The sequence below is a fragment of the Heterodontus francisci genome, chromosome 23 (assembly GCF_036365525.1).
Source record: "Heterodontus francisci isolate sHetFra1 chromosome 23, sHetFra1.hap1, whole genome shotgun sequence".
Classification (NCBI taxonomy): Eukaryota; Metazoa; Chordata; class Chondrichthyes; order Heterodontiformes; family Heterodontidae; genus Heterodontus; species Heterodontus francisci.
In genome coordinates, this window is record NC_090393.1 from 30,663,021 (window position 1) to 30,689,318 (window position 26,298).

Genomic DNA, 26,298 nt, shown 5'->3' on the forward strand with positions numbered 1-26,298 from the left:
TCACGAGAGGATAACGTGATGTGTAATTGTTAAGGTATAACTATCATGGAAAATTCTAAGATCAATGTGGCAGAAGTAGGAGACAAGTTAGAGAGACTGAAGACAAATCCCTTGGGTCTGATAGTATATATTTAAAACACTGGCATCTACCTGGCAATGTGAAAAATTGCCCAGGTATATCCTGTACACAAAAAGCAGGACAAATCCAACCCAGCCAATTACCGCCCCATCAGACTACTCTCGATCATCAGTAAAGTGATGGAAGGTGCCGTCAACAATGCTATCAAGCATTGCTTAGCAATAACCTGCTCAATGTCGCTCAGATTGGGTTCCGCCAGGGCCACTCAGCTCCTGACCTCATTATAGCCTTGGTCCAAACATGGACAAAAGAGCTGAATTCCAGAGGTAAGGTGAGAGTGACTGCCCTTGACATCAAGGCAGCATTTGACCAAGTACTGCATCAAGAAGCCCTAGCAAAATTGGAGTCAATGGGAATCAGAGAAAGCTCTCCACTGGTTGGAGTCGTACCTAGCGCAAAGGAAGATGGCTGTGGTTGTTGCAGGTCAATCACAGCAGGAGTTCCTCAGGGTGGTGTCCTAGGCCCAACCATCTTCAGCTGCTTCATCAATGACCTTCCTTCAATCATATGGTCAGAAGTGGGGATGTTTGCTGATGATTGCACAATGTGACTCCTCAGATACTGAATGCAGCAAGACAAGGAAAATATCTAGGCTTGGGCTGATAAGTGGCAAGTAACATTCGTGCCACACAAATGCCAGGCAATGACCATGTCCAACAAGTGAGAATCTAACCATCTCCCCATGACATTCAATGGCATTGCGATCACTGGATCCCCCACTATCAACATCCCAGGAGTTACCATTGACCAGAAACTGAACTAGTGTACCATACAAATGCCATGGCTACAAGAGCAGGTCGAGGCTAGGAATCCTGCAGCGAGTAACTCACCTCCTGACTCCCCAAGCCTGCCCACCATCCTCAAGGCACAAGTCAGGAGTGTGATGGAATATTCTCCACTTGCCTGGATGGGTGCAGCACCAACAACACTCACAAAGCTCGACACCATTCAGGACAAAACAGCCCACTTGATTGGCACTCCATCCACAAACATTCACTCCCTCCATCACCGACACACAATGGCAGCAGTGTGTACCATCTACAAGATACACTGCAGCAATACACCAAGGCTCCTTAGACAGCACCTTCCAAACCTGCAAACTCTACCACCTAGAAGGACAAGGGCAGCTAATGCATGGGAACACCTTCACCTGCAAATTTCCCTCCAGGCCACACATCATCCTGACTTGGAACTAAATCGCCGTTCCTTCACTGTTGCTGGGTCAAAATCCTGGAACTCTCTTCCGAACAGCATTGTGTGTGTACCTACCCCACATGGACAGCAGCAGTTCAAGAAGGCAGCTCATCACCACCTTCTCCAGGACAATTAGGGATGGGCAATAATGGCTGGCCTAGCCAGCGACACCTATATCCCTTGAATGAATACAAAAAAATGTGGAAGACCACCGGAGAGGCGATATGTATTGCAGTGGACATCATTATTAAAAAGCTGTTATGCACTGGCAAGTTACTACAGGATTGGAAGCAGACAAACCTAACGCCCATGCATTAAAGAAAAATCCTTTCAATGCGACGGTAAACCTATAACCCAACTTCTATATCCTGGAAAGTAGTGGTAACCATTTTAAAATGGCAGGCTGAAGGAATATCTGTATAGCAATAATAACCAACAGCTGTACAGAACCTTAGTTAGGCCACACTTGGAATATTGCGTACAATTCTGGTCGCCACACTACCAGAAGGACGTGGAGGCTTTGGAGAGGGTACGGAAGAGGTTTACCTGGTCTGGAGGGTATTAGCTATGAGGAGAGGTTGGATAAACTCAGATTATTTTCACCGGAACGATGGAGGTGGAGGGGTGACATGATAGAGGTTTACAAAATTATGAGTGGCATGGACAGAGTGGATAGTCAGAAGCTTTTTCCCAGGGTGGAAGAGTCAGTTACTAGGGGACATAGGTTTAAGGTGTTTAAGGTGTAAACTCTCAAGTTTAGAGGGGATATGCGAGGCAAGTTTTTCACAGAGGGTGGTGAGTGCCTGGAACTTGCTGCCGGGGGAGGTGGTGGAAGCAGGTACGATAGCGACGTTTAAGAGGCATCTTGACAAATACATGAATAGGATGGGAATAGAGGAATACGGACCCTGGAAGTGCAGAAGGTTTTAGTTTAGACAGGCATCAAGATCGGCGCAGGCTTGGAGGGCCTATTCTGATAACTCAATCTAACAGTAGATTTCAGTTTTATAACTCTTCATTGCACTGCCTTCAGTGCTTGCACATTTCTATAGTGTCTCCATGACCAGAACACAGTACTCAAAGGTCTGGCCTGACCAGAACAAAATATGGCCTCAGACTTGCTAAAACATCTAGGGAAGGGTATAGTACTGTATATTAATCAATAGAAAACAACACTACTACATTACACTAGAGGTGTAATCTTAAACAATGGAGTGGACTGGAGTGACTTTACACCTCAATCACTGCATGGACCTCTGTTGTTTTATTTATATAAATGGCCTGGATACTGAAACCGAACCTAAGACTATCAAACATGCAGTTGACAATACAGTCAGTACCAGTTATGCAAACAGGCATACAGTTGACAGCTAAGACCTAATACTGACCAGTGAATAGCCCATGGCCTTGCACAAAGGGAGTCAAGACCTAGTGTAGTCTTCAGGTGAAGCAAGATTTGAGGGGAGAGAACATTGAGCAGGACATAATTTAACCTCCATTTGAAGGTCTTAGAATTAGTTCTTATCTTTAATATATTAAAACTCAATGACGGCACGCATTTCCTGTTAGCTTTTTTTCCAATTATAAATTCCTATATACATATTTGTAACCACAATTGCCCATATATAAATTGTCTAGATTGCAGTACCTACACTGTTGGGACCATATAACTCCAACACGACAGGATTACATACAGTTATCAAAAGTCATAGAGTTGTTATGGCACACAAGCCAGCTCTCTGTAGAATGCTTTCCAAAAATCCAAGTACACTACATCTGCAGGTTCCACCTTATTTACCCTGCTAGCTCCAACATCAAAACTCTCGAGCAAATTTGTCAAACACGATTTTTCCACTATGAATGTGAACACAGGAACATAAAATAGAAAAAGTGTGTGCAGATATTAAGATTTTTATATATATATTACAGACAATGCAAAGTGTCACATGCTGGGCAATGGGTGACACAAATACAAAATGAATGAAACAGAATTAGCAGAAGTGAGGCAACTAAAAACCTAATGAATTGCTATGTTAAGTAGCAACAACAGTGGAATATAATCCCGAGACTATACAATGCACTGGTTGGACAAATTTTGGTCACCAATCACAAAAGAGATGGGCAAACTTTAGAACAACAGACAGCAACACAAATTATTCCAAATGTAAATTGGGGACTATGACATAGCCTCTGGGGCAAATCACACTACAAAGAACAGTACAGCACAGGAACAGGCCATTCGGCCCTCCAAGCCTGCGCCGATCTTGATGCCTGTCTAAACTAAAACCTTCTGCACTTCCAGGGTCCGTATTCCTCTATTCCCATCCTATTCATGTATTTGTCAAGATGCCTCTTAAACGTCGCTATCGTACCTGCTTCCACCACCTCCCCCGGCAGCAAGTTCCAGGCACTCACCACCCTCTGTGAAAAACTTGCCTCGCATATCCCCTCTAAACTTGAGAGTTTACACCTTAAACACCTTAAACCTATGTCCCCTAGTAACTGACTCTTCCACCCTGGGAAAAAGCTTCTGACTATCCACTCTGTCCATGCCACTCATAATTTTGTAAACCTCTATCATGTCGCCCCTCCACCTCCATCGTTCCGGTGAAAATAATCTGAGTTTATCCAACCTCTCCTCATAGCTAATACCCTCCAGACCAGGTAAACCTCTTCCGTACCCTCTCCAAAGCCTCCACGTCCTTCTGGTAGTGTGGCGACCAGAATTGTACGCAATATTCCAAGTGTGGCCTAACTAAGGTTCTGTACAGCTGCAGCATGACTTGCCAATTTTTATACTCTATGCCCCGACTGATGAAGGCATGCATGCCGTATGCCTTCTTGACTACCTTATCCACCTGCACTGCCACTTTCAGTGACCTGTGGACCTGTACGTCCAGATCTCTCTGCCTGTCAATACTCCGAAGGGTTCTGCCATTTACTATACACTTTCCACCTGTATTAGACTTTCCAAAATGCATTACCTCACATTTGTCCGGATTAAACACCATCTGCCATTTCTCCGCCCAAGTCTCCAACCAATCTATATCCTGCTGTATCCTCTGACAATCCTCATCACTATCCGCAACTCCACCAACCTTTTTGTCGTCTGCAAACTCACTCATCAGACCAGCTACATTTTCCTCCAAATCATTGATGTATACTACAAACAGCAATGGTCCCAGCACAGATCCCTGCGGAACACCACTAGCCGCATCCCTCCATTCAGAAAAGCACCCTTCCACTGCTACCGTCTGTCTTCTATGACCGAGCCAGTTCTGTATCCATCTTGCCAGCTCACCTCTGATCCCGTGTGACTTCACCTTTTGTACACTTTGAATCATGCCTCCACTCAGTGACAGACACAAGCTGCAACACCAGAAAATAAAAATACCACATTTTTGTGCCTATATCAGCCACATGAAGATTTTCTTCCCATCTGTTTTTCCCTTTTGTCTCCTCCTTCACTGAAGGTATTAAATCATGCTGGTGTACACTGCCTTCAGCATTCACAACTCCTTGATACCTCACAATGTGTCCACTATTCATGCAAGAACTTAGACAGTGATGTTAGCTGTTAGTTTGACCATGGAAAAGCTCATGGGTGTAACATTGGAAAGTGATGAGCAGTAGGAATCTTTCTGCTAATGCACTAATTTGAGGATCCTAAGACACATGCAACAGCCATACCACTGCCCTGAATTAGATCAGCTATTTCAGCATAAAATGGGATACTCATGGTTTCTAACTCTCTGACCATCATGAAAATGTTCAACTTGGCATCTAACGGGAAGCTACTGCATTCATGGCTTTTCATCCCCACAAGTTGGGATAGAATCCAGTCTAAGCCAGTGTTAGCCATTCACCACATGAAGCTAACTGGGAGTCCAGATGTAGTAAATCACATATAGTAAACAAAAAATGAGTAATGAACAACACTGTTGAGCGCGTGATATCAATATTCATATTCACACAGTGGATACACATGCAATTCGCCAATTTTATGTGTATGTTGGTAAAATGAAAACCAGAGTGTGCAAATGTTTATTGATCAAGTGCTTGGTTACTAAATGGTGATAAATGTTTGTTTATTACATAAACACACGAAGTGCCTTTACCTGTATTGTGAGAATGTATGTAAGGCATATTCTACTAAAACTAGTACATGTGCTAACGCAACACCACTAGTCAGAGATTTCCATGGGTTATGGACTCCCTCTGGGAGAGGCGGTGGCGTAGTGGTAATGTCACTATACTGGTAGCCCAGAGGCCCAGGCAAATGCTCTGGGGACGTGGGTTCCAATCCCACCACGGCAGATGGTGAAATTTGAATTCAATTAATAAATCTGGAATTAAAAAGCTAGTCTATTGTGACCATGAAACCATTGTCGATTGTTGTAAAAACCGATCTGGTTCACTAATGTCCTTTAGGGAAGGAAATCAGCCGTCCTTACCTAGTCTGGCCTACAGGTGACTCCAGACCCACAGCAATGTGGTTGACTCTTAAAATGCCTCTGAAATGGCCACTCAGGGCAATTAGGGATGGGCAATAAATGCTGGCTGAGCCAGCGACGCCCACATCCCATGAACAAATAAAAAAAAATGAATGACCCAAAAGTTTCCTTTCTTGGCTGAAAGGAGCTGGATCAGTCTTAGGTCAGCATTTAGGGGATACAAATCCAGAACACAAAACTACCCAAAGTCAGGCACTGAACTGGCAGTCTTACTTACAGGTGGATAGTGTGGGAAACAGAAAGTCCATACACATGCCATAAAAGTGGAAAATCAGTTCTTAAACTATGTAACTTCACTCCATTGTCTGAAGTTGAGCAAGGGAACTGTAACCCGAATCATACTATGCTTTACCTAACCTACAAAGTGCTGATGTGGACACTGGATAAAAGTGAGAAAATACTCATTCCCAGCAATAACTGCACTCATGTTCATAAATTCAACATTTGCCAAAAGAGACATAAATTAACAACTGAAAGGAGTAGCAGGAAATGGCTTGTTACTTTTTATTAAATGGTTTTCAGCACATGGGAATAAACAGAATATGCTTTTAATAAATCACTGGAATGCTGTTTTGTTTTTAATTCTACTCATGAGTTCTGCAGTCCACTTTTCTCATGAGATGAAAACAGCATTCCCTGGTAGCACAGTGCATCAGAGATCCAATGTGAGGAAATGGTATTTAGAATTAAACACGCAGCCAGTTCTCAAGCTGGCCTGTGCCATCATGGGAACATTTCACATGAAGAAAAATAAATACGATATTGCAGTTATTCTTGGAATAAATTTCAATTATACCCAAGTGCTATCCTCCTTCCCCAGCTGTCTTAAAGTTATCACATTCCAGAGTGATATAAAAGATCCCACTATGATGACATCACAATACTTTCTTCAGAGTAGCTGGTAAGTCAATCCCTAAGACAACAAGGCAAATTGTGCTTCTCTATTTGCAGCCATCACCTCAGTTCATCCATCCATATAAAACTTTACACATTAATATTTATCAATCTCACCAGCAGAATATATCACAAAACTAATTCACATTAGATACGTGTTTTGACATCAATATATGGGATCTACAGCTAGAATTTCAAGGTGAATACCAAGACCCAGATAGCCACTTACTGGTGACTCTGAGTCGATCCAGTCAATAGCTCAATTTATACAAACCAAGTTTGATCTCTTATCAGTGCTGTTAGCTGCTGGAGACAGTAGGGATGATAAATCTGGCCACCGTTAGGAAAGAGGGTGGGGGAATTGGAAAGATTTTGGGTGGGTTCCTGCTCCTGTTTGATATCCAGTGAACCTGGTGGAAGTAGATGTGTGGGCATCGGGTGAGGTGAGGATGGAGCTTTCACCTCCACCCCCTCAAATAGCCTTCCAAAACTCAACGATTAAACATAAATAAGAGCCACTTGGACTTTTCCACTTTATCCCCAGCAAGGGGTCAACATTTACAGAAGAGATGAGTGAGGGAAAAAAAAATAAACATTCAAGCAAAAAAGATACTGAAATTCACAGACAACCTTCTAGGTGTCAGCTATGGTTCGGTAGTCGCACCCTCCTGAGTCAGAAAGTTATGGGCTCAAGCACCACTTCAGAGACTTAGTTTAGTTTAGAGATACAGCACTGAAACAGGCCCTTCGGCCCACCGAGTCTGTGCCGACCATCAACCACCCATTTATACTAATCCTCCACTAATCCCATATTCCTACCACATCCCCACCTGCCCCTATATATTTCCCTACCACCTACCTATACTAAGGGCAATTTATAATGGCCAATTAACCTATCAACCTGCAAGTCTTTGGCATGTGGGAGGAAACCGGAGCACCCGGAGGAAACCCACGCAGACACAGGGAGAACTTGCAAACTCCGCACAGGCAGTACCCAGATTCGAACCCGGGTCCCTGGAGCTGTGAGGCTGCGGTGCTAACCACTGCGCCACTGTGCCGCTTGAACACATCATCCAGGCTAACACTGCAGTGAAGTACTGAGAGAGTGGTGAACTGTAATAGGTGCCACCTTTAAACCAAAGGTGGGCAGAAAAGATCCCATTTGGACCAAATCTCAGAAGTAAAAGACAATTCTGTAATGCACTGTACCACCCAATTTGCCCTTTTTTCCCCCTAATAATTGGAAATTTTACATTTGAAGGGGTTAATGGGTATGTTCACTCCAAAAATTAGTTCACCCCAAAATAAAGTTAATCAAAAAAAATACATTTACAAGTTTTCATTTTCAAATGAATCCCATTTACACACCAGCAGATCAAGGTTACATGGAAAAGGTAGGAAAACCAACCCTCTCTCCAGACAATGGTAATCTGTCTTTTAGTAATGTCACAATTTCTCTTGTCAAATTGATTCTGTCAATCTCTTTGGGCAAAGCTATTTCTTCTCTGTACCCAACCTATACTCTGTCTTTGTTATCATTTATGTGGTAAACCATCAATCACTAAGTGAAGAGAGTTAGAAAAAAGTTAGAGACAAAAAAATGTTTTTCCATTCACATCTCTATTTTACACACCATTCTTCACTATCGTTCCTGATCAATGAATACATTTGATCTGTTCAGTTAACACTGTTGTGCATTTAGTCAAATATTGTTTCCCTACCCCATTAAAAAAAGTGAAGTATTATCAACTCTATGGAGCCACAAACTTTAAAAATCACAGTATCGCCATAAATACAGCAGATCTGTTTAATAGCGATTGCCTCATCAATGTGTTGCATGTCATTCACAGTGATACGTCAGTAACAAGTTGCAAGTAATTTTAAAGCTTTACAAGTAAAATACTGAAGGCCAAAGGAACCCCTGCTATTCAATGTGATCACCATATGGCAGTGTGTGTGTACAGGAGTGGGAGACAGAGACCACCCTTGTTCAGATTCATCCTCTAAATCTTTGTTCAATTCAGAAAATAAACACGACAGATACATTTCTGTAGTTCAATGCTGGTCCACATTTGCCATACAAAATCTATTGCCCTTCAAGAGCTGATTAAGCAACATTTCAGTCAAAAACATCAATAGTTCCATTACATGATGGTTAATGATTTTTATCCTAATATCTTAGGTCTTCAGATCATAGCTCTACAGTTCTGCCACATCCAGTCGTGATAGGTGGTGGACAATTAAACAGAAGAGGAGGCTCCACAAACATCCCCATCCTCAATGATGGGGGAGCCCAACACATCAGCGCAAAAGACAAGGCTGAAGCATTTCCATCCGTCATCCACCAGAAGTGCCAAGCAGATGATCCATCTCAGCCTCCTCCTGAGATCTCCAGCATCATAGATGCCAGTCTTCAGCCAATTCAATTCACTCCACGTGATATCAAGAAATGGCTGAAGGCACTGGATACTGCAAAGGCTATGGACACTGACAACATCCCGGCATTATTACTGAAGACGTGCTCCAGAATGAATTGTGCCCCTCGCTGAGCTGTTCCATTACAGCTCCAACACTGGCATCTACCCAACAATGTCAAAGGTTGCTCAACTATGTCCTGTCCACAAAAAGCAGGACAAATCCAATCCGGCCAAGTAGCAACCCATCAGTCTACTCTCAATCATCAGCAAAGTGATGGAAGGTGTCGTCAACAGTGCTATCAAGCAGCCCTTACACAGCAATAACCTGCTCACGGATGCTCAGTTCGGGATCCACAATGGCCATTCAGCTCCTGACCTCATTACAGCCTTAATCCAAATATGGACAAAATAGCTGAATTCAAGAGGGGAGGTGAGAGTGACTGCCCTTGACATCAAGGCCGCATTTAACTGAGTGTGTCATCAAGGAGCCCTAGCAAAACTGGAATCAATGGGAATCAGGAGAAAACTCTCCACTGACTGGAGTCATATCTAGCACAAAGGAAGATAGCTGTCTTTGTTGTAGGCCAAACATCTAAGCCCCAGGACATCACTGTAGGAGTTCCTCAGCGGTGTCCTAGGCTCAATCATCTTCAGCTGCTTCATCAATGACCTTCCCTCCATCATAAGGTCAGAAGTGGGAATGTTCGCTGATGATTGCACAGTGTTAAGTACCATTCGCAACTCCTCAGATACTGAAGCATCTGGGCCCACATGCAGCAAGACCTGGGCAACAATCAGGCATTCGTGCCATACATGTGCCAGGCAATGCATCTCCAAAAGGAGAGAATTGAACCATCTCCCCATGATATTCAACGGCATTACAATTGCTGAATCCCCCACCAACAACCTGGTGGTTACCAGAAGCTTAACTGGACCAGCCATATGAATTAAAACAAGAAATGCTGGAATACTCTGCAGGTCTGGCAGCAGCTATGGAGAGAGAAGCAGAGTTAACGTTTCAAGTCAGTGACCCTTCATCCATATGAATACTGTGGTTACAAGAGCGGATCAGAGGTTGGGAATTCTGCAGCGAGTAACTCACCTCCTAACTGTCCACCATCTACAAGGCACGTCAGGAACACGCCTGGATGTTCTCTCCACTTGCTTGGATGAATGCGGCTCCAACAACACTTGAGAAGCTTGACACCATCCAGCCCGTTTGATCGGCACCCCATACACCACCTTAAACATTCACTCCCTCCACCATCGACACACAGTGGCAGCAGTGTGTACCATCTACACGATGCACAGCAGCAACTCACTAAGCCTCCTTTGGCAACACCTTCCAAACCCACGACCTCTACCACCTAGAAAGATAAAGGCAGCAGATGCATGGGAACACTACCACCTGCAAGCCACACAACTGTGTGGAGTTTGCAAGTTCTCCCTGTGTCTGCGTGGGTTTTCTCCGGGTGCTCCGGTTTCCTCCCACAGCCAGGTTGGTAGGTAAATTGACCATTATAAATTGCCCCTAGTATAGGTAGGTGGTAGGGAAATATAGGGACAGGTGGGGATGTGGTAGGAATATGGGATTAGTGTAGGATTAGTATAAAATGGGTGGTTGATGGTCGGCACAGACTCGGTGGGCCGAAGGGCCTGTTTCAGTGCTGTATCTCTAAATAAAATAAATAAAAAAACATCCTGACTTGGAACGATATTACTGTTCCTTCACTGTCACTGGGTCAAAAAGCTGGAACTCCCTTCCTAACAGCACAGTGCATGTACCTACACCATTTTCTCAAGGGCAATTAGGAATGGGCAACAAACGCTGGCCTTGCCAGCGATGCATAAATCCCAGGAAAGTATTTTAAAACATTGTTAAAAGGTACCACCAGTGTAGAACTGAATCATTTTGATCAAGAATATTCCATTAGCTGAATTTAGCTCGAGCCAAAGTAGGTTCACTACAATTGACTCAATGTCTCTTGCTTAAGCAGAAGTTAAAAAAAAACACAGCCAGGGCCTGCACTCCTGATCATCATCCAGCAACACCTGCGAGATGTGTGTGTCGGGACATCAAGTGAAGGCAGGATCAGAACTAACTGTGGTGTGGTGTCCCACATGGTCAAATGCCTGTTGTCACTCACTTCTGGGCTGATGCATGAAGAATGAGTAAAGTACCAGTAGCTGCCTGAAAGGCAGAGAAACATATCCCAGAAAAAGTGGGAGAAAAAGGGGGACAGGGGAGGGAGAAGGAGGGAAGGATAAAAACATTACGAATAATTAGTAAATGATGCAATCTGTATTTTTTTAAAAACTGATCAGAAAAATTGTGATCAGTGCTTTAAAAGTTAAAGACCTGCAAAATTTGCAACTTTGCTTTTGGGATCTATATCCCCACCTCTCAAAAATAAATAGTGACCTTCCTTCAAAAATCTTTAAAGCACAAAAAAAATGCTTCACCCCAGAAATCAAAACTTACTGAAATAAACTTTGTGACACAAACCTTGGTGAGAAAAATCTAAAAATACTTTTCTGATAAAAGACTCTAAAACAGTTACTTGCAAATTATAAATCAACCTGTGAAAGAGACATTAAATTCTGTGATTCTCACTTCTCAAATGTCCTCACTCTCCACTTACAGAGTTACAGATTTAGTAAGGCGGAGGGGGGGGGGGGGGGGGGGAGAGAAACCTACTGACTCCACAGCAACTGTTAACACACATTCGAACCTATACTCCGACTGGATGGCGGTGGTACTAATCGTTCACCTGCTGTCTGGATAAACAAATGTCTCCCAGCTCGACAAGCTCAGACAAAATAAAAGATTTGTTGGGAAGCTGGCAGGCTCGCTTTCAGGGAGGGCAGCAGACTGGCAAGGTCACCTTCTATCCCCAATCGAGGGGCGGCGCCATCAAATATGGCCTGACCAAGGCGACACTGCCGCTCACTTCGCAGTTATAAACATCCATAACATCCCCAATAAAATAACACAGCAGCAAACAGCTGGGGCCGAATCAGTACACACCACCCCACCCCCATCCCCACCCCCCCGCAAAAAAAAAAAATTTTTAAAGACCACACATCTGCATCCAGCAGCTCAGTCTGAAAAGTCATAGGACCATCCACATCCCATGTCAAGGACTCCAAGTAGCCCAAGGTAATTTCACCCCCCCCCCCCCCATCCCCATCCCCCCTTTTCATTTCTTTGAAATGTTCTTGTCATTTCCGATGTTACAGAACATCAATCATACAGAGCGCTGGAGTCTCCGGGTGCTGGTGCCTGATTTACAAAGCATTAGGAAGTGAATACAATTACACTGCTCACATGAATCATCCCACTCCGCAGATATTTACAAAATACCACAAACAGTGCAGGAAATTGTCTGTCCTTAAGTTACGTTCACTGGATTCGGGACCCTCGAGATCTCAAATTAGCCCTAAAGACGTTAGCACGATCTTTTGTACAGTATTCCAGCAAATCTAAGTGACTGTTAAATTAACTGTAATTAACTGCTTCAAAAAGATCATTTTCGAGTCAATGTCCTCATTCATCTTGGCAATTACAGTCCAACCCGGAAAAAAATAACTGTTTCGTAACAACAATTCTAAAAAAAAAGACAAAGTTATCTAATTAATCGCCACAGAAGTTAGATTAAAGCGAATGCTGCTTGACCCGTCTATAAAATAAAAGTCCGCTCCAACATTACTGGCTGACACATCGCTAAATCCCAAGTATGAGGCGCCAAAAAAAAAGTTAATAAACATTTAAGGGATACAGTTAAAAGCGATGATCTTGTGTCGCAAGAAGCCAGAGCGTTACAGTCAATAAGAAAACAAGGAAGGCTTTGCCGAGGAAGCCAAGCGATGTGGCAAGGCTAATTTCCACAATGTGAACGCAATGATCAGCCTATCCTATTTGTTTCAACTCTATATATTTTTAAAACAAAGCTATTCTTCCCTAAACATCATAAACTCACAATGCTCGCTAAGCTGCATTCATGACTTGTACTTTTTGTTGTGTATGTGTATGTGTGTGTGTGGAGGGGGAGCCTCCTGCACTGTGGCCGCCAGAAGCGGGGACGGCGGCGGTGCGCAGCACCATGTTGCCTGCGCTGCTGATCGATGATTGAACTGAACAAAGGCAGAGATCAATTTCTAATACGTATCAATCGGAAGCCATGAATTTCCCCTCGCCAAGTGCCGCTAAAAGGCGGATTCAGCCCCTTGCCCGAGCTGGAGCCACTTTTACCTTTCATATTCCGTGGAAAGGTGGAGGTTTGTTACTAACCTGAAGCCGCCGTAGATCAAATTTCTTCCAATATTGAAACATCGATCCCACATTGGCGGCCATCTTGGGGGATATTGAAGCGATATTTTCTCTTTATTTTTCCTTCGGCTCCACTAAATATCCGGGCTGGATTCCCGCCGCAACTGGCCACTTCAAAGAATACACAGAAATGCAACTAAAAAACAAAGCGGATAACTCAGGGGCTGGAGCCACGCTGCCGATCCCGGCTCCGAGGTGATTTGTAGTTTCTTTTTTTTCCCCCCAATAAAGTCTCCCTGGGTTTATTTTGTTGTTGAACTTCACTTCAATTCTCCGCCGAGCGGAGAATTGCACTTGATTCTGATCAGATTATCACACCGGCAAAGTGAACAATTAGCAGGGTGGGCGGGTCATGTAAAGTCTGAGCAAATTACAGCATCTTTAGCAATATTGCACAAAGGACTATATAATAGATGGATGTGAAATGCTACTTTCTGATAGTTCACTTTTCAATCCTAATTTGCTGTGTATTAGAAAATGTGCAGACTGTAGAATCAGGCTTTAATGTGTTACAATTACAATGATATAACTTTTGGGATTTACTCCACTTGTCGCGAGCCCTGTGTCACTTTCCCGCTGTCGTACAGTTTCAGAGAATCATCTTCAAGACGGCGAAAGCCCCATATTTACTCCTATTAGTGTATAATGATTTAAGTAAGTGACGGGTTATAATGGACCCGCACTATTTCGGCGAGTGGAGGACGATTTTATTCCAACGGGGTAACTTTCCTCACATCTCTACTATCTACAGTGTGCACCAGTAAAGAGCTGAGACAGGAACTGGAACAGGGCTCCAGCCCTCAAGATCCAAAGTACCAAATGGCTTTTGCAACTTTCAGCCTTTCCCCCCTGGGGAGTGACTTCCCAAGTTTTATTAAGTTTGTTGTCGACTTCATTAACAATTTTTCTAAGAGACACAACGCAGTACAACAAGTACTATAGGAAAATAGAGGTATCCAGATGCCGGTCATTATGGTGTGTGCAATCCATTTCGACCTACTTTAATGTTATTGCAGCAACATGAAAAGGTTACAAATTCCAACTGCAAACAGCCTTCGGTTGCGCGACCGACTTTTATCTGTAATTGGTGCTGTGTTTGTGGACCACCCACACACTCCGGCTCGCTCAGGTCGCACAGGATGTTGAAGAGTCAGTTTGGCTCCAACTATTTGTTGCAAGTTTACGGTGCACTTCTGTGCAATCCAATAAGATCCGGCTGCTTGTACAGGATTGAGTGCAGAGCTGCGCCAGTACAGAGCTGATGGGAGCAGCTACAATATTAGTTTTTAGTGTATCAACTTTCATATGTGGGGAACTTAACTAATTCTTCATACTTTAGCGATTAGTCTTTTGAATAAAAGGTACCAAATTGAAAGATGGCCCCGTCCCCAGTGGCGCTCTCCCGTCTCCTCTTCCCCTTCCCGCCCACATTATCAGCATAGGTATTCAAGGGAGGGTCACAACACATGCTCCAGCTGATGTTTGGCGTGTCCTGCTTAATTTTAAACACGATTCTACTTTTTAAATGATACATTTTTAATGTAGCGAAGAGCAATTTGATCAATTTTTGAGACGAGTCACGAGTGCTTTAAAAGAGACGTTCACTTTAGACTGCAGTCTAATAGTAAAAACTATAATTTTAACAATTCCTTCAATATTCTATTGACATTCTCAGTATTTTAGTACGTTTTGACCAGTTGCAGCGAATCTTATACGTAAAGAAAACTAACTCCATGTAATTTCAAACATGTAAAGTAAGCAAATTAAATCCCCATCTCTTCCAGAGGCTGATACCCACTGCATTAAAATATTCTTGCTGCATAGTTTGGTTCATGTGGGCAAATACTGAAAGGGACATGTCTGCAGTTACAGGCATGTAGTGGCTGATGCATTGTGACTAGTGCTTATATTAGTAAATAAACCCATGCAATATAATCACCTCAGTAACAAATCTGTCCCTGGTGAATCTATCAAAGTATAGTTTACTCCCCACCCCCAAAGGGAACGCTTCACTTCAACAAAATAAGGTCCCAAAAATCATTTTCCAGCACTTGGCCCATAGCCTTGTATGCTATGGCGTTTCAAGTGCTCATCTAAATACTTCTTAAATGTTAGAGTCATAACGTTATACAGCACAGAAGTATCCAGATACTTCTTAAACGCTGTGAGGGTTCCTGCCTCTATCACCCCTTCAGGCACTGTGTTCCAGATTCCAACCACCCTCTGGGTGAAAAATGTTTTCCCTTTGTAACATGGTAGAAGCTGCTTGCAGAGTGTGAGTGACAAGGCAGACACCAGCCATGATGGGGCCTGGCACTGCCTTGCCAAAGAGAGCAGGCAGCTCCTCAGAGGGCCAGCAGCATAAAAGAAGACATTGTTGAAAAATCCAAATATGAGGTAATGCCTATGAAGGGCGGCACAGTGGCGCAGTGGTTAGCACCGCAGCCTCACAGCTCCAGCGACCTGGGTTCGATTCCGGGTATTGCCTGTGTGGAGTTTGCAAGTTCTCCCTGTGTCTGCGTGGGTTTTCTCCGGGTGCTCCGGTTTCCTCCCACAAGCCAAAAGACTTGCAGGTTGATAGATAAATTGGCCATTATAAATTGTCACTAGTATAGGTAGGTGGTAGGGAAATATAGGGACAGGTAGGGATATGGGATTAGTGTTTTTCTTTTGGGCCTCCTTATCTCGAGAGACAATGGATACGCGCCTGGAGGTGGTCAGTGGTTTGTGAAGCAGCGCCTGGAGTGGCTATAAAGGCCAATTCTGGAGTGACAGGCTCTTCCACAGGTGCTGCAGAGAAATTTGTTTGTTGGGGCTGTTGCACAGTTGGCTCTCCCCTTGCGCCTCTGTCTTTTTTCCTGCCAACTACTAAGTCTCTTCGACTCGATTAGTGTAGGATTAGTGTAGGATTAGTATAAATGGGTGGTTGATGTTCGGCACAGACTCGGTGGGCCGAAGGGCCTGTTTCAGTGCTGTATCTCTAATCTAATCTAATCTAATCTAGTGCAAGATCCCCGAGGGCCCCATAATTTTTAACCTGAAAAAAAAGTTTCTCTTCACCCTGCTGTGAAGCTGACAGCTATGCAGTAACATGCATCGGACTGTTCGGGTTCACTGGTATCCAGATTGAAAATTCCAGTTCCGACTTCCCTGACCCCTTAACAAGCTCCTCTTAGGAGTTTAATGGGCCATTAATTGGAGGCGAGCAGGTTGCCCGTTTCCTCCCCACTGCCCTCACTTTAAAAATTGTAGTCTGTCCCAGAGGTGTTGAGATCCAGAGATGCCCTCCAGGATCACAATTTTTAAATCACGTCCACACCCAGTCCCAACCCGCTGGCATTTGAAAATCCAGCCTCAGTTTTACATTTAAATGTAACAACAATGGGAATTGAGGTAGGGTGATGTGCCCTGAAAATTGCATCATGCAGTGCCTTTACTGTTACTACTTTACTTACTACAGGTGTGCTATCATTTCTTCCAGTCAGTGCAGCGCTTTTTACACATATCTTATTAACTGCTTGAGAAACATCGAAAGGTCTATATTGCAAATGTGCCATGATTGGCTACTATGTTTTGTTATCATGAATAAGATGACAAGCTGAGGAACCACACAAAACTGCACATTCCCACAATTGTGTGTGCAGGTTGTAAATTATGATTTAAAAATTGGCATTTTTCCCTTTTTCCCGCAGAGGAAAATGTGGCCCATTGTTACCTCACTGTAGAGAGAATATTACACTCAGCTAAACATTTATGCCTGACCTGTTGAGTCTCAGCACTGGCACTTGTAAAACAACTAAACAAAAAATCTCCATGGAAATCCTCACCTTAGCTACAAAAATGTGTAAAATCAATTATTATGTCCGTATTGGTTCCAAGCTTTTTTGGTAACTTCCACATAAACCAAATCAATTCTATAAGATACATTGCTTGTTATATCTGAGGCTCTAGGACAGTGAAATAAATTAAATTTCTTGGTGGCACTACAGGTTTCAAAGTGATCAGTTTAATTTGTCTGTTAAGAGCAAAGATGACCATGCTATTTTAACAAGCAGAAATATATTTGGATTTCCCACAAAGTGACAATCAGTAATAAATTCTCTAAGTGAATGGAGGTAATTGCAAGGTTCACTGAACTTGTACAACATGCAGTAGTTTGAATTTTGGCGTACAATTTGTACCACGTTTCCAGATGTGTATGGTTGCCTGTCAACATGTTCCCCATCTTAATTAGGTCATCAGTGAGAAGTGACAAGAGTTAAAGCCAAGCCATTCCTCAGAGTGAGAAAAACTGTTTTCTGTTCAGAAATGTGCAAGTCAATGAGCCCAAGCCTGTCTCATACAATTATAATCTTAGCAACCAGTTTGAGAGTTGCATGAGGGAGCAGGCTGCTTGTACAGCCTCTCATTCAGGGTATGATGCATTAGAATGGGAGAATTCCAAACAAATTGAACTTTGGATGAGGCATTTTAATCAGGCAGTAAACTTTGCACATAATCATTTATTGCTATTACTGTATAAAAATCAAATTTATGCAATAAATCAATAGAAGAGTAGTTCATGTAAAATACCTAAGAGTTAGAAATCTGTGATACATTGAGGAGTAAGGTCACAGCTTATACAAGAATTCTAACTTGACTGACAGTAAAACAATTAATGGAGTAATGGTTAATTAAAAAAGGGGAGCACGGACCACAGAACATTGAAGCTTTAGTGCAGTGTGCTACACAGTTGTAGGGTATGGTTTTACACCAGTGAGTTTGTGCACAGCAAGATTTATCAATGTTGCCAGGAGTAAATAAAGTACAGAAACCAATTGCTCCCAGTGAACAAAAACTACAACAACAACTTGTATTTATGCCATTAATAAAATGTCCCAAGGCGCTTCCCATGAGGGTTATCAAATAAAACAAAACTGAGCCACATGAGGAGATATTAGGGTAGATGACCAAAAGTTTGGGTAAAGAGGTAGGTTTTAAGGAGTCTCTTAAAGGAGGAGACAGAGGAAGAGAGGCAAAGAGGTTTAGAAAGGAAATTCCAGAGCTTAGGGCCTTGGCAGCTGAAGGCATGGCTGCCAATGGTGGAGCCAATGATGAATCTTAAAAGGCCAGAATTGGAGAAGTGCAGATTTCTCGAAGGGTTGTAGGGCTTGAGGAGATTACAGAGATAGGGAAGGCTGAGGTCATGGAGGATTTGAATACAATGATGAGAATTTTTAAATCGAGCTGTTGCTTAACCAGGAGCTGGTGTAAGTCAGCAAGCACAGAGTTGATGAGTGAACAGGACTTGGTGCAAGTTAGGACATGGGCAGCAAGAGTTTTGGATGGCTTCAAGTTTGTGGAGGGAGAAAAGTAGGAGAAGTTGAAAATAAAAGTCTCCCCAACATGCTTCATACACCTTCTAATGCCTGCTTTCAGAATAGTATCGGGAAGGAACAGGCTATTTGCTTGTCCTCTTGGGCAAGGTTTGGTGCATGGCACAGGGAAATTTAAAGAAAATATAAAATAACTTACAAGGGGAAATCCAGAATAAATTGCCAAGTAAGAGTACTTGTGATGTCGTTCTTAAACATAAATCAATAGGGCCAGACATATTTATTTCTCTCCAGTTGTGCTGCAGTGACATCATAGGCCATTGAGATACCGGTCTATTGCCTGTTGACATCATTAATGGTAGACTATTGCTCACTGTTGATAATTAGTGAGCAATAAAACTATTGTCCTCACACAGCACAGTGTCTCAGCCAATGATTTGTACTATTTCAGTCCATATGATACTGAGTAAAGCCCAGTTAAGTGTAGTGCATTATTTCTTCCCTGAAAATCCTCCTTTCCTATCACATCAGGATATTAAAAAGTACTTAAATCACAACAAGGTCTCTATTTAAAAAGAAATGTAATCCAGATGCAAACAGAAACTGCACCATGCATGTTTTCTTCAGGTATGTATAAAAATGTTCATTATAGTTAAAAAGATCTGTACTTCAAAATATACAGGCAGATCAGACAATACTAGGAGACAGAATACTCCAGCCAGAAAACTAATATCTATCTCAGAACAATCAATGAAATAGGTACTGTATAAAACAAAAATAGATTGAATGCTTTAGCTGGTTGGGCAGCAGACTCAAGCCCAGAAGATCTTGGGTTTAAATGTCAGCATAATTCACTCAAGGTGTGTCTATGGAGAAGCGAACCAGCTCCCCTTGACATTTAATGCCATTACCATCACTGAATCCCTCACCATCAACATCTTGGGGGGGTTACCATTTACCAGAAATGTAAATGGATGAGCCACCTAAATACATTGGCTACAAGAGCAGATCTGAGGCTGGGAATGCTGCGGTCACCTCCTGACTCCCCATCTACAAGACACAAGTTAGTGGTGTGATGGAATACTCTCCACTTTCCAGGATGAGTGCAACTCCAACAACACACAAGCTTTCAGTACAAAGCAGCCCGCTTAACCGGCATCCCATCCATACTTCAAACTTTCACTCCCTTCACCACCGCTGCACAGTGGCAGCAATGTGTACCATTTACAAGATACACTGCAGCAACTCACCAAGGCGCCTATGACAGTGCATTCCAAACCTGCAACCTCTACCACCTAGAAGAACAAGGGCAGCAGGCAGGAAATACCAGCAGCTATAAGTTTCCCTCCAACTCACTCATCATCTTGACTTGGAAATATATCGCCATTCCTTCACTACCACTTAGTCAAAAGCCTGGAACTCCATTCTTAACAGCACTGCTAACAACACTACATGGACTGCAGTGATTCAAGAAAGCAGCTCACCACCACCTCTCAAGGACAATTGGGGATGGGCAATAAATGCTGGTCTTGCCAGTGATGCCCACATCCCAAGAATGAATTAAAAAACTCAACTGTTGATCCTTCCAATGTGGACACAAATGACTAGCATGTCTTAGAATGTGGGGAGAAAATAGGAAACTGCACACCGTTGCAGTGTTTTCTGATGAACACAATAGAAACTAAAATCTAAACTATTCTCAATAGACATTCTGTGTTAAACGGAGAACAACTTCCATGGATAATCTGTATATAAAACAAATATTGTGTGCAAGTGTGTCCATTTCAGACTTGATCGCCTCACTTAAGTCATTGATTTGGATTGTCAAAAGCTGAAGCCCAAGCATTGATTCTTGTAGCACTCCACAAGTCACAATCTACCAACCTGAAAATGAACCTTTTATTCCTACTCTCTGTTTTCTGTCCATTATCAATCTTCAGTCCATGCTAATATATTACCCCCAATGCCATGAGCCCTAATTTTCTGTAACAACCTCTTGTGTGGCATTTTATCAAATGCCTTTTGAAAATCCAAATACACTACATTCACTGATTCCCCCTTATCCACTAGTTACACTTTCAAAAACGGTAACAAATTTGTCAAACACTATTACCCTTTCATAAAATGTTGAATCTGCCTAATTGTATTTTGATTTTCTAATTGCCCTGGTACCACACCCCTAATGGTAGATCCTAACATTTTCCATTCTACTGATGTTAGACTAAATGACCTATTGTTCCTTATTTTTTGTCTTCACTCTTTCCTGAGCAGCAAGGTTACATTCGCTACCTTCCAATCCACAGGGAACATTCTAAAGAATTCTGGAAGACTAAAGTATTTGTTATCTCTGCAGCCACCACTTTTAAAATGCTGGAATGGATGCCATCAGGTCCAGGGGATTTGTTAGCTCTTAGTCTCATTAACTTCTCCAGTACTTTTTCCTTTCTAATATTAATTACTTCAAGCTCTTCACACTAATTAGACCATTGGTTCGCTACTATTTCAGGTATTTTTTTGTGCCTTCTAAAGTGTATACAGCAGCAAAATATTTGGTTAACATTTCCTAATTCCCCATTATAATTTCTCCTATCTCTGTCTCTAAGAGACCCACATTTACTTTTGCTTTTTACATACTTGGAGAAGCTCCTACAATCTGTTTTATATTTCTTGCTAGTTTATTCCCATATTCTATTTTCTCCCTCTATCAATTTCTTGGTCATCCCTTGCTGATTTCTAAAATCCTCCCAATCTTCAGGCTTACTACTTTTTTTGACAACATTGTCAGTCTCTTCTTTTAATCTATTGCTATCCTTAACATGGAGAAGAAGCAAATTATAAACTTTTTGACATGGAAGTCAGCCAAAAACCAGAAACGTTGTTTTTGAAGAGCCATTATATGAATGGATTGGACAAGGGCTGGTACGTGTGGTTATGACTAAAATAATTCCTTGGGGATGCAATGTGCATAACATTTTAACTTACTCTACACTGCAAGAGAGATGAAAGGGTGACTTTGTTTTCTCCATTTACCATCAGTTATAAACAATTTAGATTTTGTACATGAAATAACAACTTATATAGTGCATTTAACAAAATAAAAAGTCCCAAGGCATTTTATAGAAGCATTATAAACCAAAGTAGGACACCAAGCCATAAAAGGAGATATTAGGTCTGTCATGCAGGCCCCCACCTGCCAAGAATGAGGAACATTAATTTTGTCATGAACATTGATTTTAAACTGTTGCTGGAGCGAGGAAATGACTTGTTAAACAGATCAGCCATGGCTGGAAAATACATTTGCATATTAACAGACAGTGATTGGAAGGACAAAGGACCATTTCCTGGCACATTTAACCCACAAATGGACTTTGAGCACCAGACATTAAAGGTGAGGGAGCTCAAATTTCAGGATGACTGCTGGGATAGCCGAATCCACAAACAGATGCGGTCAGTCCAGCTAGCCACATGACTAATCTGCTCGGCAACCTGGTTTTTCTGAATTGTACAAACAGGTTGAACTCAGAAAGACTGTTTGCTTCTGGACTGAGAAGATCTCTCCTGTCTGCTCCCATCTCTTTCTCATAAGCCTCTGAACCCACTGAAGACACATGAACTCCAAGAGAGAAAAGTCTCCTACAGTGAACAAGGTTTAAGAAGAATACTAGGCCCCAACGAAAAGCAAAATCTACCTACAATCAAGGACTCTACAATGAGCATGAAGAACCGGAACAAAATCTCTTCAGATATTGCCTCAAACCTTTCCACTTTATTTTTCTTCTGCTCTTTTCTGTCTCTATTTGCATGTGTGTATTGCATATGCATGCTAGCGTGGGCGTGGCGTGTATCCCTAGGCATCAACCGAATTAGAGTTTAAGTTCAAGTTTAATAAATTTCAGCCTTCTTTAAACTTAAGAAAACCTGTTTGTGCTGGTTTATTTAAAATATACAAACTGGGTGGTTTTATTTAAATAAAAAAAAGTCAACAGATGAAACTCACTGCCGAACAAAGGCGGTGGAGGGGTGCCGCCACCACCAGGTAAACGGGACCTGGAACAAGCAGAGATCCTTATAATTGGAAAATGGTGAACAAGGATTCACCAAGGGAGAGCAAAAAACACAGTGTATTTAAAATTAAACCATGTTGCAGTAAGACCAGGTGAAGGCTGAGAGGAACCCCTAGATCCCTTTCTCACCTGGTCGTAACAGGTCAGATGACCAAAAGCTTGGTCAAAAAGATTGGTTTTAAGGAGTGTCTTAAAGGAGGAAAGTGAGGTGGAGAAGCAGAGAGGAGTAGGGAGATTATTCCAGAGCTTGAAGCCTCGGCAACTGAAGGTGCAACCACCAATAGTGGAGCGATTAAAATCAGCGATGCACAAGAGGCCAGAATTGGAGGAGCACAGTTATATCCAGAATTAGAGGAGTGCAGTTATATTTGAGTGTTGGGGGGCTGGAGGACATTAGAGAGATAGGGAGGGATGAGGCCATGGAGGTATTTGAAAACAAGGATGAGAATTTTAAAATCAAGGCGTTGCTTGACCAGGAGCCAATGTAGGTCAGCGAACACAGGGGTGATAGGGGAACGGGACTTGGTGCGAGTTAAGACATGGGCAGCAGAGTTTTGGATAACTTCAAGTTTACAGAGAATAGAATGAGGGAGACCAGCCAGCAGTACTTTGGAATAGTCAAGTCTAGAGGTAACAAAGGCATGAATGAGGGTTTCAGCAACAGATGAGCTGAAACAGGGACAAGTCGGGTGATGTTACGGGGGTGGAAATAGGCGGTCTTAATGATGGCACAAATATGAGGTCGGAATGTTGAAATGTTATGCCAGTCTTCTTTCAGGTCTCCTTGTAGTACAGACGGTTCATTCTTTGAAACTGGCCCTCATTGCGCCTGTTTTAAAAGATTTTGAAGCAAAACTAAGAGGGTTGTTAGACAGTGAGGGACTGAAAGGTGAAGCAGTAAAGAATGAGGCCAAGAAGTGACTTGGTGATGTCCACCACAACAGTTATGGTGAATGATCTGGTGAAATAAATACTTGGATGGGCCAGCCTCTGTAAGGTGGAAAGAGTCACTGACCACTTGTGAACCAAGTTTTGGTAAGGCCTTGAATATTGATGGACTCAAACAGGATGAGGTGCTGAGTGATGATAGCCTTACTTGTCAGGGAGCAGATATTTTGAAAGACAATCGTAATAGAAAATCTGAGAAGATGGTCAGAGGGAGATACAATTGAAGACGGAAACAGCAAAAGGATTGGATCAGTTTGTTTTCAGAGACAGAAATGGACAGACTTTATACCGAAATAAGAGAATGGGGTGATGTGAATGGCTGCTTTAGGAGAGCCATGATAGATGAGACAGAGGATGCCAAGAGCAGAGTTAAGAGAATCCATGGGCCTGTCAAGGGCTGTGGTAGTAGAGGAGATTAGCAGAGCCATAGCACTGAGTAGCAAGTAACATTCGCACCATACAAGTGCCAGGCAATGACTATCTCAAACAAGAGAGAATCTAACCATCTCCCCTTGATATTCAATGGCATTACAATCACTGAATCCCCCACTAGCAACATCCTGGGGGTTTCCATTGACCAGAAACTGAACTGGAGTAGCAATATAAATACCATGGCTACAAGAGCAGGTCAGAGGCTAGGATTCCTGTGGCGAGTAACTCACCTCCTGACTCCCCAAAGCCTGTCCACTATCTACAGGGAACAAGTCAAGAGTATAATGGAATACTCTCCACTTGCCTGGATGGGTGCAACCCCAACAACACTCAAGAAGCTCGACACCATCCAGGACAAAGCAGCCTGCTTGATTGGCATGCCATCCACAAACATTCACTCCCTCCACCACCGACGCACAGTGGCAGCAGTGTGTACCATCTACAAGATGCACTGCAGCAATGCACCAAGGCTCCTTAGACAGCACCTTCAAAACCCATGACCTCTACCACCTAGAAGGACAAGGGCAGCAGTTGCATGGGAACACCACCACCTGCAACTTCCCCTCCAAGCCAAACACCATCCTGACTTGGAACTATATCACTGTTCCTTCACTGTCACTGGGGCAAAATCCTGGAGTGTACCTACCCCACATGGACTGCAGCGGTTCAAGAAGGCGGCTCACCATCACCTCCTCAAGGGCAATTAGGGATGGGCAATAAATGCTGTCCTGGCCAGCGATGCCCACATACCATGAATGAATGAAAAAAAGATTGTAGCATGAAGTAGCAAGGTGAACAATGGGAAATAATTAATGACAGGGATCAAGAAAATAGGCAATGGGACAAAAGGAGAAAAGAGGTCAAAATGGAAGGGAGTTGGGAGGTAGATAAATTAAAAGAATGAAAAGTAACCCTATGGCTGTTCTTAATGACCCAATTGTGACCAGAAAGTCACAATGAGGGAGCAATATATTACACTTACTGTCTCATATACTAATATTCCATGGTTGAATACATTACTAATTTACATTTACCAAAAATAGATGGCATCCTGGAGATTTTTTTTTTTTACTAATAACTCAAGAACACACAATAACTAAGGTGAAGAGCCAAGGCCCTTAGTTAATGCAGGACATTGCCTTGAAAAGAATAAAAGAGGTGATGAGGTAAGTCCAGAGGTAGAGAATAGTTGATACCAATCTGGGATTTTAAAAGCCTGAAAATTGTAGGAGTAAGATTACATTGGCAAAGAGGTCCATAGTTCTGAGGATCTGGGAAAAATTATTTAAAATACAAGGCTGTGTGAAAAGTTTGAAGTTGAATTTTAGGGAGAGTGTAACACACTGGAGCACTCATATAGTGCCACAAGCTGGTAAGACAGAGGCTCGATCCCTTCCTCTTTATAGAATTGCTGATCTCAGCCAAGATGCTGAAGGGAATGGAAACTAATTACCTCCACACTGAGGGTAAGGCAGGAGACTCATCACCTGTGATGCCAATACATACCACCTATTTTGTAGCAATGTTGACTGAAGTGTGGGGGAAGGATATCCATCTTCTGTATTTCAGGTCATGCATGGCCTGAGACACCCCCCGCTTCCCCCCCAACAAAAAGAAAAATGTTTAGCAGAGTTGATAAACAACATGAATGAGGATAGTTACACAGATGATTGTCTACAATAGATACGGAAATGTTACAAAGCAAAAATCAGTGAGTACAGTGAACTATCCAGTACTGATATAGATACTCAGGACATCGCAGCACTGGACTTGCACAGAAATTCTAGGAATACAACAGAAACAAGAAATGACAACACTGAACAAGAGTGATGGCAAAAAAAAAATTAGTCTTAGGATGTGAAATACACCTTGCAATGTGCAGCCATCCACTGTAACTAGGCAGACAACAATTACAAGAACCTAGCCAGAAACCAATAACAAGAGGAATCTGCAAAATAACACTACATGAAATAAGACAGTGAAAAGACATTTCACATGGTGACTAAATACAACACTTGCAAAGCTTTTCCCTCTACTTGGAACAAAGGACA

General features: G+C 42.6%; 1 protein-coding gene across 2 annotated transcripts in view; it reads right to left on the minus strand.

Annotated features, from left to right (window-relative positions):
• cux2b (cut-like homeobox 2b) overlaps positions 1-13,713 on the minus strand; it is a 305,195-nt gene extending 291,482 nt beyond the window's left edge. For both annotated transcript variants that reach the window (XM_068054960.1, XM_068054959.1), the window contains exon 1: positions 13,450-13,713. In XM_068054960.1, coding sequence (XP_067911061.1) covers positions 13,450-13,512 — 63 coding nt within the window. In that variant the 5' untranslated portion in view covers positions 13,513-13,713. The remainder of the gene's footprint in view (positions 1-13,449) is intronic.
• Positions 13,714-26,298: the final 12,585 nt, after the last annotated feature.